Source organism: Nicotiana attenuata, unplaced genomic scaffold, assembly GCF_001879085.1.
Source record: "Nicotiana attenuata strain UT unplaced genomic scaffold, NIATTr2, whole genome shotgun sequence".
In the NCBI taxonomy this organism is placed as follows: domain Eukaryota; kingdom Viridiplantae; phylum Streptophyta; class Magnoliopsida; order Solanales; family Solanaceae; genus Nicotiana; species Nicotiana attenuata.
The window spans coordinates 42,699-58,772 of NW_017673295.1; the positions used below are offsets into that span (position 1 = coordinate 42,699).

The 16,074-nt window shown below is 36.9% G+C and overlaps 1 protein-coding gene across 5 annotated transcripts; it reads right to left on the minus strand.

Annotated features, from left to right (window-relative positions):
• Positions 1-2,296: 2,296 nt before the first annotated feature.
• On the minus strand, positions 2,297-13,581 carry LOC109215967 (inositol-tetrakisphosphate 1-kinase 1-like). Of its 5 annotated transcripts, none has more exons than XM_019380095.1 (3): positions 9,861-11,591; positions 7,564-7,672; positions 2,297-2,316 (listed from the first exon to the last, which is right to left on the minus strand). In XM_019380095.1, exon 1 carries the CDS (start codon positions 11,195-11,197, stop codon positions 10,106-10,108), a length of 1,092 nt encoding a protein of 363 aa, XP_019235640.1. In that variant the 5' UTR covers positions 11,198-11,591; the 3' UTR covers positions 2,297-2,316; positions 7,564-7,672; positions 9,861-10,105. The 5 variants fall into 5 exon arrangements, 4 of the variants coding, with proteins under 4 accessions (XP_019235640.1, XP_019235639.1, XP_019235637.1 ...); XR_002066435.1 differs by lacking the exons at positions 2,297-2,316; positions 9,861-11,591 and adding exons at positions 5,470-5,968; positions 13,560-13,581; XM_019380094.1 differs by lacking the exon at positions 2,297-2,316 and adding an exon at positions 5,470-5,961.
• Positions 13,582-16,074: the final 2,493 nt, after the last annotated feature.

A 16,074-nucleotide genomic window follows, 5' to 3' on the forward strand; every position in this document is an offset into this window, starting at 1 on the left:
GGCTCATTATTTATCAATAACATCCCGGGCCGGAACCTTACTTCCTCTCCTTGGCGTCGTGCTTGCTTAATGTTCTGGAATCGTAGCATATCGGTAGGATTTGGATAAGTGCAATCTCATTCTTCTCGTATTCTTCCTTCATTATTCCATAGTTACTAGAACCATTTTATATTGACTTAATACCACATCACTCCATATTCCCTCCTTTAGGGGAGTACTAAGAGTTGGAGCCACGACGATCTACCTATAGATGTTTTACCTTTTCATCATTGGCGTCTTTTCACATCATCGATGACCCTTACTCTCCTTGCGATAATCCTTCTGTACCAAGGATAACAAAATTCCTTACTCGCGAGGGTGACACTTAGCGTAACTGGCACATACAGTCTCTTAAACTTAACTTTGCTCACATTGCTTGCTTTAGGGAAGCGTCTTCTTGAATGACCTAAGGGTATTCTTCTGTCGTCTATTCTATTATTGTTGGAAGGCAGTCTCTGAAATTCTCATGATGCCGACTATTATCAAATCACTCAGTCCCTAATTAATGTTTAGTTTATCTTGTTCACCAGTCCATACTAATTTCTATTACTCTGGGGTCTAACTTTTCCTTTTGGTAATCGCGTTAGAATCGTGAACTTATTTCTCAAAATGAGGATATGACTTTATGGCTTATACTCTATTGTTGTCTCAAGGCCTATCACCTCTCGTTTCTTCCTTCACCTGACTATAGACTTTGTAATACTGTCATCTTTTTTATCTACTGTTGTCATCCATGTATCACATCTTGCTCAAAATTCTTCCTTATCTCTCTTCTTATTTCCCTGCTAATATTTCTGCCTATCCCTCTCTTTTGAAAACTTCAACAAGACATTCTTTTTCTTTTAGCTCCCCTTGCTTCATTCATTGGCTCTTCGGGTTGCTCAACGTTCTCGCTCTACTAGGGACGGGAGTCACACTAAGGTAATAGTTATCCTTTCCAGGCTTTCAGTGCCTATCTTCTGAATTTTTTTGATCATGCTAGTATACGCATCTAATTGTAATATTCTAGTGTGCCATCTGGGTGTCTCACAAGGAAATCTATTAGCACCTTTGTAATATCCTTCGGAAATGTCAACTAACACAAACAATCCATTCACCATTTTGGGTTACTCTAACCCCAGCCGGATCCTGATATCCCGTCCTTTTCTTAAACTACACATGTTAGCCCTCATAGGGCATAACTGAGATGGGTGTGGCCAATTATACATACCTCTGTTACAATTGAAGGTAACTGAAAATGCTTATATTTCTCTGTTTGAATTGTAATTATTATCAATCTTCATTAATTGGGTACCTCGTACCATTCTTACCTTGCTACTTTTACTTGCTGAAATTTGTATTTATCTTCTGAATCTCTTATTCCTTTTTACCATAAAAGTGGATAGATATTCTTGCCTTAGGGATCCTTATCAAGAAGCTTACATGTCTTAGTATACACATGATCTGCTGAATACCTCATATTTATCCATCATAAGAATGATACAAAAATCGAGTTCTTCTGACTCAACTCTTCCACAGCTATAACTCTCACCAACCGTTTTTCTGGATGTAGGAATCATCGTATTATGAATAAGATAGAGTTTAGGAAATTGAGTTCTTACAACTGAGCTCTATCACACGATCTAGAGTAAGAAGAAAGAGTGACAGTCCTAAATGCCCTATAGCCTCCTGCTTATCAGTGTTAAATGCCCTATAGCCTCCTGCTTATCAGTGTGGTGCACAACACACTCTTAAACAAGACTCTACTGGACACGGCTTGTAGACTCCCTAGGACAGAACTGCTCTAGTACCACTTCTGTAATGACCCAAACCGAAGGGCCATGACGGGCACCCGGTGCCTCACCTATCCTTGCGTGCCAACTTGCGACTAAGGGACTCTTAACGTATAATGTCATACTTTGGCCTTGGAGCCACATTGCAAGACAATTTGCGAAGCAAAATATAAAACTGAACGGAACCCAACACCGACCAAACCTCAATATAAAGTTGGGCCGACAAGGCCGTCATAACTACTACAGCTGACAAACGAACAAAATATACATACAAAGCCTATAAGCCCAACATACTGCACTAACTACAGGATATGTCTACAAACCTCTACCGATGGATGTACTGTGATCGGAACAGGACCCCGACCTACCCATAACATATATACATATATACACAAGATGTACACAAAACTCTAGACTCGGCAACTCCGAAGGACGTGGAGTTTACCGATCAAGCTGAACTCGGGCAACACCTACTGACGAGGTCTACCCGTCTGTCTGTCTGAATCTGCACGCATGAAATGCAGCGTCCTCAGAAAAAGGGACGTCGGTACGAAATAATGTACCGAGTATGTAAGGCAATAAAATAACTGAAAGCAAAAACTGAACTGGCAACTGAAAGTAACCGGGAGTCAAAGATGATCCGAAGATATACTTACTTGCTGATACTGACTCAACTCTCTCAATATAATAAGTAAAATAAATGTCCGGCCCTATAAGGCTCGGAACGTGTAATTGCTCTGCCGTAGTAGGCTCGCTCATAGGTGCTCAGGCATACTAGGCTCTGTATTTCGGCCATTCTGGGCTCGCTCGTAGGCGCTCTGCCAAAGTAAGCTCGGTATATAACTTACCATCTGATCAGAGGTTGCCCAATAGGGGCCTGCCCACCGATTATAGCTCGATGGTGGTGAAAATACTATGATACTATATATATATATATATATATATATATATATACATATATATATATATATATATATATATACATATACACACACACACACACACACCCTCTGCTCTCTTGACTGGAAGAAGATAATACTCAATTGAATATAAAGTCCCGATAAGGGAGAATGCTGTAACTTATGAGACTAGGATAGTGTATATAAATTCGGGAGTGTGAACTTCTCTTTGTGCCTCGTTATCAAACACGTGTAATTACGAGATCATGCCAAAATGAAGGAAGGGCTTAGCCTTAACATACCTGAACCGATTCTCTTGACAATCCCCTTTAACACCCGTTGATTGCGACAACACGTAGCGGGGATCGAAGTAGTGGAAAATCCGTATGATATTCTTGAGAAAGATTGCACCGTATTCCCTTAGAATTGCAAAATCTCACGTTGCTTTGAATTTTTAAAGATCTTCATTGCTTATGTGATATATGCAGATGCATATTAGAATGACTCACGTTACTTTATTCATGAATTTTAAATTTGAGATGTCTTATATTTGACCTGCCATGTTGTATGGGGCTGAGTGATGGCCGGTGAAGAACTCCCATGTCCAGAGAATGAAGGTTGCGGAGATGAGGATGCTCAGGTGGATGTGCGGGCTCACCAGGTTAGATAGGATTAGGAATGAAGTTATTCTGGAGAAGGTGGGGGTGGCCCCAGTAGATGAGAAGATGCGGGAAGCGAGGCTCAGGTGGTACGGGCATGTGCGGAGGAGAAGCCCTGATGCTCCGGTGAGGAGTTGTGAGCGGCTGGCGGTGGTTGGCGCGGGTCGAGGCAGAGGGAGGCCCAAGAGGTATTGGGGAGAGGTGATTAGGCAGGACATGGCTAGAATGCGGATTTCCGAGGACATGGCCCTAGATAGGAAAGTCTGGAGGTCTAGTATCAGGATTGCAGGATAGGGGCGTCTAGAATTTTTCGTACTTCTGTCCCAGGGCGTGGGGGGGGGGTTTGGTTTGGTAGGGCTCTCCATAGATGATCTGTGTATTGTATTGTGCCCCCTTATGGTAGTTACTGGTCGATATATTTGCATGCCATTTTATTTATGGTTTATGTTTAGATAATTATTTATGTGATTTCTGCTGGAGTTACTAATGCTCTTTTGCTTTTTGTTTTTTGTTTTTACTTTCCTTTTTCTTTTCCTGAGCCGAGGGTCGATTGGAAACAGCCTCTCTGCCCTTTCGGGTAGGGGTAAGGCCTGTGTACGTATTACCCTCCCCAGACCCCACCTTGTGGGACTATACTGGGTAGTTGTTTTTATATATGGATGTGGCCCTACTTAATAAGGCTTACTTTAGCCACCAAATATCTCTTAAAATGCCACCTAACAATGCAAGTAAGAGTCAGCAAATATGTCTTTGAGTTCCTGCCACGTTTTTGGCTTATTAAGCTTATCCAATAACTTATTTAAGCTTATCCACAAATTTCTTAATTAACTTATTCACTAATCAGTTATCCACATCATTAAGAATTATCTCAAATTACTTAAAATATTACTTACTTTTAACACACTTCATACATTTTTATTATCATGGTCATGTGGTACCTTGTATGGCATTATTTCATAAATACGGGATATTATAGCTTGGACCGTATTTTATCCCAAATTGCCAAACTTCGACGAAACTCATTTTCTTCGATTTGCTTACCCTCTCTCCTTCACGAATTTACTCTTCACTTGTTTGAAATAGCATAATGCTTATAATTTCAAAATAATCTCATTCCCGAACTTACGTTGATTAACTTACGACGAAACTTTAACGTACGAAAATGCGGGATGTAACATCTCAATTCCGAGCTTTCATCAATTTATTTATGGCGCACTTTCACGTACGAAAACATGGGGTGTAACATACAATCTCTCTGATTCTTCTTTTCGACATTAAATAAATTTAAGGGCCTTTGATCTTGATCTTGAATCTATATTTGTTGCCGCGAACGATGATCTTGAATTTAACTAGCACGAACTTTGATTTGAGTTCGTACTCCTTGAATGTTGATTTGTTCTTCGTTCTTGAGCTTGAACTTGATTTCTTGAACTTGAACTTGATTCTTTGAAGCTTGAAACTTGTGGAGGAATTTGCAGCGTTTGATCCACGAGCTCTTTCTTGCTTTTTGTTATAACTTCTGGTGTCTTTTATGGGTTACGAAGACCCTTATTTATAGTTGTGGGAGAAAAAAGTTATGACAAGAACAAACTCTTTTCGATCAATCGAATTGAAGTGTGACAAAGCCGCATTTGATTGGCCAGAACATGTCACTTGCACACGTGGCGCGATTTTATTGGTCTTTTAATTTGACTTGGCATGCCTTGTCATTTTGACACGTGGCACGATCCTATTAGCTCTTTCCTTTGACTTGGCGTGCCACGTCATTTGACATGTGGCACCAAACTAGACATCTAGAAAAATGACATCTCGGGTTTAATGAAGTGGGCTCATCACTTGTAACCCAATTAAATGGGCTAGCCAATTAATATTTATTGGACTTAAATAATTAATCCAATTATATTAACCCATAATTTGTTTGGACTAGTATATGCAAAATATAATCCAAATTACTTATTTAATTTGAATCGAATAAATTTACATGTCTACACGTACATTATACATCCGATCTTAGATCAATAACTAATGGTTTACTTCCTAGCTTCTTCAAATTTCAAGAAGTGTGTGTGTGAGAGAGAGAGAGACGGGGAGAGAGAGAGAGAGCAAGGAAAAATGACCTAGCGATTGTGTATCAAGAGAAATGTATGCCATTTTATTTTCCTCGAGTTTCCCCAGCAGATTGTTATAACACTTCACACTTACAAGTCCACTATGGTTCTGAACGCTAACATAATTATCCCAATCCAAGGCATGTTAAGCAGCAAGAAGAGCACTCCCAAGAAGATCATCCAGATAATGTACTAAAAGACGCGCCTAAATCATGAACTCAGCATCAGGAAACAATATAAAATCACTGAGTCGTCTAAATATGCATTCTGTAGGTTTCCAAGGATTAATGCAGCGCTAAGGGATTCAGGAAACCATCGGCTGAAGAAGTTGGCATGACGGAGTTGGATGCCTCGGTTCTAACTTCTTTTATATCAAAGATGCAGGCAGGCACAGGGCTCGGGACCAATGCTAGCTAGCTCAGTATATCCAACAACTGGTGCCCAAACAGAGTTTTCAGATAATTGTTGCACACCCTTACGCGTACTGCTTTCTACAAGTGGAAATGCACAAGGCCATGAAGATAACAATTTAGGCAAGGGAATACTCATATCCAACACAAACACAAGTTAATCCTGTAATGCAGCAAAAACTAAGTCGACTAGGGCATAGCGCACACACATATGTTCAATTTGGTTCACTTCCACAGCAGGAAAAGCAGTAGACAACATACAAATCCTTAACAACACTGCAAGATCCCCATGCTTTCTGGTAGGCAAAATAAGGTGCAGGCATCAAGAATGATACATGTCAAAGAATGCAGAAAAAGATAGCTAACAGGAAAGTCAGGACTCTGTAACAATTTATTCTTCAGAATTTACTAGAAAGCTAATTTAAATGGTTTGTGAAAGTTCGCATCTGCTTGTTTTTCATCATGATTTGAAGGTTAATGAAAAACCAATCTTTTCTGGTACATTTCTACTCTTTACAACTACGGCTCAAGGCAACTCTGTAACAATTTATTCTTCAGAATTTACTAGAAAGCTAATTTAAATGGTTTGTGAAAGTTCGCATCTGCTTGTTTTTCATCATGATTTGAAGGTTAATGAAAAACCAATCTTTTCTGGTACATTTCTACTCTTTACAACTACGGCTCAAGGCAACCTCTCAACCAATAATAGGATGCCCCTACTTTGATCAGTGCCCTTTTGGCTTCATATTCTCGCCATAACCATAACTGGAACTTCAACAATGTAATAATAATTGGAACTTCAGCAATGTAAGGCACAATGCAGAAAAGCAGGATAGCAATGGGAATCAAGAAACTGAGTTGAACCTAAAATGTTCTGCCATAACACCTTCAGAGTATTTTCACTTTTGTTCCTCATAGCTCTTTAAAACACGCTTGTTATCTTTTCTTTACTTCACGACATGTATTTTGTCACTATCCTACTAGCTAGTATACTTTAAAAGAATTAATCCTAGAAGGAGAACCTGAACTTTGGAAACATATATTCTAGTAGTTAGACCAGGAAAAAAACTGATTATCAACTAAAGGTACATGTTGCTAATACTGAAAGGACGAATGCATTACCAAAGTTAGGTTCAACATTTGAAGTTCTTAAAAAGTTCTGCATCAGTTTTATTAACTAAAGCAATATTTGACCCTTCAACGAGTCGTTTTGCAATTATAAAAATGACATTACAAAAAATGGTGGACTTCGACACCAGTACACATATAGGTCCTTAGTCAAGCACCTGCTACTTAACCTTCCAGTAGTAAACATATGGCATGGAAAATTGTCCTCACTCTTTGTGGCCAAGCTGATCATTTTCCCAGGACAACATCAGTAACCTAATCAAGTTGTTATTCTGTTTGATGGAGTATATCAACTTACCAAAATATTCAATAACAAATCCTCCAGGCCAAACTACATCAATATAGGAACATAACCTTCTTAATTTTAAATGTTACCAGTATTTCAGGAAAACTGTTCATAACGAAACAAATCAGTTTTACACAGTGCAAGATCGTGAAACAGCAGCGATGCATGCAATGCATGAGGATATGTGAGGGTACACTGGAATGAGGGAATGAGAAGATCAAGGAACTGATATAGCAGACATTCATTCGTACTTAGTACTTACACATGATTAATCGTCAGCACTCAGGTTACAGCCAATTTGATCCATGCAACTCATGTGAACTGCTGTCATCTCTCTGTGTTTAAGTCAACCAAGTTTTACCGATCCAAACCTGGGGCAGTTGTGACTAAACATGAAAATATACTGATAAATGAAAAAGATGCACATAATCTACATCAAACTGCTAGTAGCATTTATTTTACTATCCAAAAAACTGCAGAAAAGTAAATCATGCCAAATATCTATATCATAATTACTATCCATAAGTTTATCATGCCAACACACTAAACAATGCATGTCACATTGACTAGTTTGTAAACTTTGAAGCCCTAAAATATCTAATTAACAAATCATAATTCACACTGATTTTTTAGGGGCCTTATCCTCATATGTAGCCACAATATCATGTCTCAGACTAAAACTTCAAATAAACAAGTCGGCAGGAAATTCATGCAACTTTCTGAAACAAGGCAAAGCTTTCAGTCTAAAATATTAACCAAAACAAGCCTCGTCCATGAAAGGAAAAATATCAATGCAGGTAAGATGTAACTGTAACTCAAATCACAAGATAGTGATGATCTGGAGAGTTCCCACATAATCAATATCTTTACAAAAATTGCCTATTTGTAAGTGGCAACTCTCGTCTAAAACACTATAAAAAAAATTTAAAAAAAAAAAGAACTCTTATCTAAAACACTAAAAACTTGATACATAATACAGCAACCACACTCAACTATATAAGAATTCTAATTGTTCATGTCCCTCACATTAGACCCATCTCAAGCCAATGTTCAAAAAGTTAAGTTCTCTAGAACTAGAAGTTATCTACATTCTCTACCGGCATACAAATATCTAGAAGACTAAAAGACTCATTTCAGATATTGGACCTAAAGTAATGTACCAACATGGCTAAACCTTCATCCCAACTAATTGATATCACCTATATGGCTCCTTTCTTCCATAATGCCATATTTTTTGCAACCTAGATATGGATTTCAAGAGATTGTAGATCTTTCAGAAAATTTCCTTCCATGTAATTTTAGGTCTACTATCCCTTTTAAACAACTTCAAATACAATGGTTTTACACCTACACCGGTGTCAAGGTAGGCCGATGTAGGTCATGACCAAACTATCTCAAAGACCATCTAATATTTTATCTTATTTTTTATAGGTCTCTCCATTTTATCTTCTATATGTGCTACTTGCTTTAGATCTAATCATTGATCTTGTATACTTAACATCCACATTACTATGAACTTCACCTAGTAGATATGTTGGATGTAAGATTCCCAATATGCACTTACTACATAACCTTGCCAGTCTTACAACAGTACAACAAAAGAATAAACTCAACGCAAATGTAATATCCTAATATTGTAATGCATGCGCTCACTAATCAATCTTCAAGAAACCCGCCAGCTAAAACAATCTATTGAATCTACGACAAAGGGTTTCCCAAACACAAACAACTTGGCAGCAAAATCTGAGAGAAAAAAAAGGCCAATACTAATCGTTTTATGTTCTTCAGACGGGTCCCAATAATATGGGTTAAATAGCAAAAGTGCAGGAACAACCCTAGTGCAGCAAGAAAATTCAGCATTTACTCTGGAGTGGTCAAATGGAAAAGAGAGTAATAAAAACTAAACAAAAATAAACGGATACATTAGTGCATCTCGAGCCATATTGGTGAATCTAGCTCTAAGATTTAATGGTTTACCCACATTATGCGAATATAAAACATGCAAAAAGGGGTTTCTTTGAGGTTCATGATGAACTAATTCTGCCTCTGACAAAGATATATTGCATAAGATACAATCAGCTGATTTTCCCAACATTAATAAAATTATTTACCATATTAGAAACAGATACAGTCAGTTGATATTCAACATATGTTAGTCTTAAGCTACCAAATTAAGATTTGAACTGAGGTTCAGAAAAGGAATATTCCTGTAGAGACAATCTCATAATAGCTTCCATGCGATAGACAATCAAATAAAGAATCCATCATGCCGATGCCACAGAGATAAATTTCTCGGGTATCTGATTCCTCTTGCAAGCATAAATTACATAACCAGTAAGTGACGTCATTTCAAAATGCAAAAGTCATAGGCAAAGAAAACCATCATGTCAAAGCAGCACTATGGGGAAAATACTTAAGAGAATACTCATTGAAAAAAAAACAGAAAAATTCATTTATCAAAGTAGTCAAAAGCACAAATTAAGATATTTTCATCCAGGAATTACAATTGCCTTAAAGGAAAGACTTAGTTTTCCTGAGAAAGAGTATCTGCGGAAGTACCTATCTCACTGCAAAGATAGAATGTACATGTTGAACAAAGATTACCATCTAATGTCTTCAGAAGGCAATATCAGATCAAAGAACCTACTTATTCACTGCTATACCAACTCCTACCTAAGTGAGTACCCTCAGCTTGCTTTAACCTTTGTAACTTGCAAGAGAAAAATCCGACACTTCAGCAAATTCTTCATAGAAACCAGTGGCCAACTACAAGCTATACCAGTTTGACTTCTGCACTTCACATTTTAAACCAGAATAGGGTCCTCGTTATCTTCCATCTTAATAGGTGACACAGGCAATGCTCCCTCGTCCTCACCACACCCGTTATTCCCGACCAAAACCCTAACTTCCTTTTTGCAATTACCCTTTGTTAAACTCTCGATACCCTTATCATTCCGATTCAATACATCCCAGAAAAAGTCAGTTAACACACTCTCATAATTCGGCATCTTTGCATACCCAGGGAAATAGTTAATATCAATGACAAGATATCTATTTCCAACTCTATTATCCCTAATCACATCGAAGTTAAAAAGATGCAATTTCGTTGCCCGCCTAAGTCCCCTAGCTATATCAGTAAGAAAACTCAAAGGGGGCAATTCTGCATCATCCAAATTCATCAATTTGTAGTATTTATCATCATTCTTTTCACAAGTATTCAAATTAGAAACCTGCGAAAACGACAAGTAACTCTCTAGTCTCCCTAAATTATCCTCCGTCACATCAGGTAATGACTTCCTCTTGACACATTTCACATAATCACCAACCACATACACCTTAAAAATAACTGCCCCGTGATTCACAAACTCCTGTAACACAATGGGCGGCTTCAATTTTCGTAGCCCATCTTTGTTAAACACAAGCAACATTTTATGTGACTTTGCACTTCCATCAGCGACTAATGGTTTTGCAATCACAGGAAATTTCAACCCTTCATTTTCAAGGTATAAAGCCGACACCATTTTCGCATCGTATATTACAGTCTGCTTAGGAATCCCAAACGACGCCATTTGGCCATCGATCTCGAGCTCCGTCACAACCTGAAGCATCGAAATCCGATTGTGCAACCGCTCAATCGATTCCGGCGAGTCGATTATGAGCGCGTGAGGGTTTTGGGAAGCGTAGTCCTTCAACTGACGCTTCCAATCATCGCCGTAGAGTTTGTGGAGCACGCAATCGAACGGTCCTTGATCAATCAACGGCTTATCTGCATCGATTTTGATGAGATCGATTCCTCGTTCCTTCGCGAGGTTGACGAGGGATAGTTGAATGAAACTGGCTCGTTTCTTTGGAGCCAGCGCGTATCCCACACCGTATCTCTTCAGTGGCTCCTCCATTGATAATGGATAACCCGATATGCGACCCGGTTACTATTATACGATAAATACGAGGCACTATTTCAATGATTCAAAATAGTTCAACTGAGGTACGGGGGAACCACATTATTGTGAATTAAGTGGAAAAAAAGGCATAGGTTTTGGTGAATTCGGAGGATTTGATTCTGGAAATTTCAATAGTTATGCCTGTACATACCTGACAAGAGTGAGAGCAGAATTGAGTGCAAGGGGAAGAAGAGAGAAGGGAAATGGTGAGAAAGGGGAAAATATATAGGTCGGAGAGGGGAATTTAGGGTTTGATAAACGTACAGGCGTTGAGGTTGTGGTAGACACGTGGCATAGTTTAGGGGAGGTGATAGCTAGAAGATTATGAGTGAGTTAATCTGCAGTGACAGAGGTCAACTTTAATGGTGTAAAATAAAAGGAGGACGACTTTAATGACAATTTTTTATTTTGACTAAGGTCAATCAACCCAATAACTTATTTCGGCTTTCTACACTACTTTCATTCATTTCTTTTGAGGTATCATCTTTGATCTTTTCAAATTTACTAGTGTTGGTTATGCGAGTTGCGCATGTATCCTATATTGATGAGAATAATTTTTAAAAAAAATATATAAATAACATTCAAAGTATGATTTTAGTCGCAAATAAATATTAAGTAAAAATTTGTGTTTTTGAAAATAATAAATATTGATCATGAAATTGACACGCACATAATAAATTATATTCATTTACTCATGATCGTATCTAATAATATTTATTTAAGTGAAAAATTAAATTAATGTACACAAAAGAAAATCTATTAGTAATTTGAAATTAGAATATCTTATGAATATTGCTTTTGTCTTAACAACCATATATATTATGATTCGTTACGTAGCAAATAAAAATAGATAATTAAGCTAATACTTTGATCATAATATTTAAATTGATTTCAATGTTATAAATATTAGGAAAAATAATTAATTGTTAATTTTGTCCTATTTGAAATTTATTTTTAAATGCTAAAAAGGTTTACTAATATTTTGCTCTAAGGCATTTATAATAGTTCTGTCACGACCCAAACCAATGGGCCGCGACGGGTACTCGGTAACTTAACCGAATAATAACATAACGTATCTTTCTGTATCATACTATCATAGATAACTAAGCCGTAGAGGTTGCTGTGAAGTAGGTAGAATACAATACGTAATGCCAACTTATACATAAGACATATGGGTCTCTAAGACCAAAATAACCATTCGTACACTGAACATAGGCCGATAAGGCCATACAATCGTTTACGTACATGACATCTGTCTACAAGCCTTTAAGGATACATAATTATCATAAAGGCCGGGACAGAGCCCCGCCATACCAAACAATACACATCTAAATCATACTGACCAATCAAGCAACTCCAGAGTAAATGGAGTACACCAACATCTTTCGCTAAGCTGATCGCCTACTTGGAGGACTCTCGACCTGTCTATCGAGAATAACGTACCGAGTATGTAAGGCACATAAATAAGTACATAAAAGACATGGAAGAAATATAGAGTAAATGACTCAACCTGTAAGTCTGGATAACTCTGTAAATCATGAAATACCTACAGTGTCATGCATATGCATATGAATGTCATGTCGTGCATGGGTACATGTGTTCATAACATCATCAAGCCTCTGAGGGCATCCCATCATATCATCTCGGCCACTGTGGGCAAAATCATCAACGTATACCAGCTGATCAGGTGGTGATGCGTATGTAGCGCCATAACCTTTCCCATATCCCATATACATATATATTTATACGCGCATATAACGTCGTCTAGTCATTGGTCAATGTGCACGTATAAATGCATGAAATGCATATTGAGCTCCTATATATGTGGTATTTTGTCCTTAAATGGAAAAGAGATTCTCGCTCTGGAAATGGACAAACAGTATATTGCTAAACATGCCTAACCAAGAAAACAGTACATTCACAATGGAATTTCTAGACTCCATCTAACGAATTAAAAATGCCACAACTATGTTGAATAAGTCCTTTTCAGAGGAAGAATGCGTTTGAATAATAAGCATGCGCTCAGATTTATCCTTTAGCAGGACCCAGTCTAACTAATTGGAGTTAATAAAATCTCTCGGTACGTCATAAGAATATTATGACTTTGAATAATATTATGAAGTAAACTTTTTCAACTTACGTATTTTTTTGAGACCCATGAACAGATGATAGAATAACATGACACATGGGGAATCAAGAACATAAGCATCTCTAGTATTTTTATGAATAGAGTCATTTATGGAAGTTGTGCATTTGCTCGTTTCGTTCGTGTCGTATAGATCATGCCAAAAAGAAAGAAGGGATAGCCTTAACATACCTTAGCCGATTCTCTTGACAATCCTTCTAACACACGTCAATTGCGATAAAATACGGAACAAGTCGTATGAAAAGCTCGAAGCAATCACGTTGCTATGCAAAGAAAATCTTGGCCGAAACTTTTCTTTAAGCACTGAGCAGCAACGTTGCTATTTGGGAAGTGAACTAACGTTGGGCTTGAATTGTAAAGTTTATTGGATTGTAAGGTTTCTATGTAAGCTTGATTTGTAAAGTTTCTGAATAACGTTTGTAATTGAATTGTAAAGATCTTAAACAGAATCTCTTTTCTTGAATAAATAAGGTGACTCATGTTCCCATATCTCTAAATCATGCCACCTATTAGTAATGACTTATGAGTCATTTTAAATTAAAAAGAGGGTGCTGCCACGTTTTGGCATGCTAATCTTATCCAAGAGTTCAATTGATCCACCACCAGATATTAATTAACTAAGTAATATCTCATTATTCAATAATTAACTAATTACCCACATAATTAAGAACTATTTCCACTTACTTAAAATACTACTCGCTTTTTACATACCTTATACACCTTACTATCATGGTCATGTGGTACCTTGTATGGCACTAGTCCATAACTACCGGGTATTTTAGCTCGGGCCGTAGTTTATCCCAATATGCCAAACTTCGACGAAATTCATTTTCTTCGATTTGCTTACCCTCTCTCTTTCGTGAGTTACTCATCACTTGTTTGAAATAGCATAATGCTTATAATCTCAAAATAATCTTATTCCCGAACTTACGTCGATTAACTTTCGACGAAACTTTACCGTTTGAAAATGCGGAATTAATATCTCATTTTCGAGCTTTCATTCATTTATTTATGGTGCACTTTTACGTACGAAAACATGGAATGTAACAAGTTCATATATATTTTATTGATTAAAGGAATATAACAACATGTACTTTGAGCGCAAGAAAGAAAGAAGATTGTCTTCTGTCTATTAAAATGAAACTAAAAATAGCTTTTTCTTTTTAAAAAAGCTCTTAGATCTTCAAAAGCTATGTATTCTTGCTAAACCTGAAAAGTTGAATATGTAGAACTGGAACTAAATTTTTCTATTTCTATTATATAGAAAAGAGAAGTTGGTCAACCAAGGGCAAAATTGCTATTTTACCTTGACAGTTTATTTTATTTTTTCTATTTCTATTTCTATTAGTTGATCAAGAGCAAATCTCTTATTTTTAGTTCCCCAAAGTAATAATAATGTGGTTCAGCACATACAGACACAATTCTAGAAGAATTTGTCTTATGAGAATAAGAAACCCTTGGTTGTTTCATTTGATTTCTCTTCATGGTCTTTCAAGTTCAGGTAATCTTTTCTCTCAATTTTTGCTTTAATCTTCTTCCAGTACTTTTCAAATTTCTCAATTTCATGGCTGAAATTCATTATTGTTTTTCTACTATGTTCTTGTTGATCTGTTCATCTCCTTCCTTTTGTTTCTCTCTTTCATTATTAAAATATTCCTTTTGCATAATCTCTTTATTTTTCTTCAGATTTTCAAAGACTACTTCTTTTTTCCAGTTCTTTACATCTTCTCGGCTGGTCTGTTCTAATTCAGGTATGAGTTGTCTCAATTTTTGCCCACTTCTAATTTCTCTTCAGTCTTCCAAATTTAATTGCTAGAATTCGTGGCTAATGTCTTTAATAGAGTAAGAGGTAGAGTTTCGGAAGGTTTGCTATGCGTAAAATGTAGTTGGAAGATTGGGGGTAGAAACGATGAACAAAAAGATTATAGTAGTAATTTCATTTGCTTTTAACTTCTTTTTTAATTTTATTTTTTCGTTTCTATTGATTAGAAAGGTAATTTTCTGTTTCCACCATCTCCCTCCAATTCTTCCATGTACTTTTCTCTGTTACTATCTTTAATAAAAGCTTCTATCGATTGATCCAAATTTTGTAATTGTAGATGAGCATGTTTTTGAAATATTCTGCTTCTTATGATCACATTAGTTCTTTTGAAATGAGTGTATTTTAGTTGATGTTACTTCAGTACTCTTTGACCAAAGAGTAATCGTCTAGATAGAGAGAGGAGTCAAATGTTGCTTCATCTCCTTTTTTTCACACCATAAGAAAGAAATTTGGATTCGTAATGCATCTCCATGCTCAACAAGATACACCAACCTCGGAATGTTTTTCTTTCAGTCTTACAGATTTTCTGATGAGGCTTACTCTAAGTGTTAGTTGAGAACTCCGATGGAGCTTACTTTAAGTCTCGGTTGGAAACTCTGATTGTATGCATTCACACGATCATTTGATAATGAAGTATTTGCAGTTACATGTAAGTTTGAATTTTACCTTATCAAAATTGATGTTTTCCTCAAGAAACATAACTGAGGAAGTTTTCATTGAAAACTTTTTGCATTACTTAATTAGTTTAACAATTCAGCAAACAATTTGGCTGTTATTGTGAATTTTTGGGTGTTGGGTGAATCATGGATTACAGTTTCTGGGTTGGTGATCTCTCTGATATAATAAATTTATGATATGGGTAAC

Coding starts and splice junctions, on each gene's coding strand:
- LOC109215967 (XM_019380095.1), bottom strand. CDS start 11,197: ATGGAGGAGCCACTGAAGAGATACGGTGTGGGATACGCGCTGGCTCCA.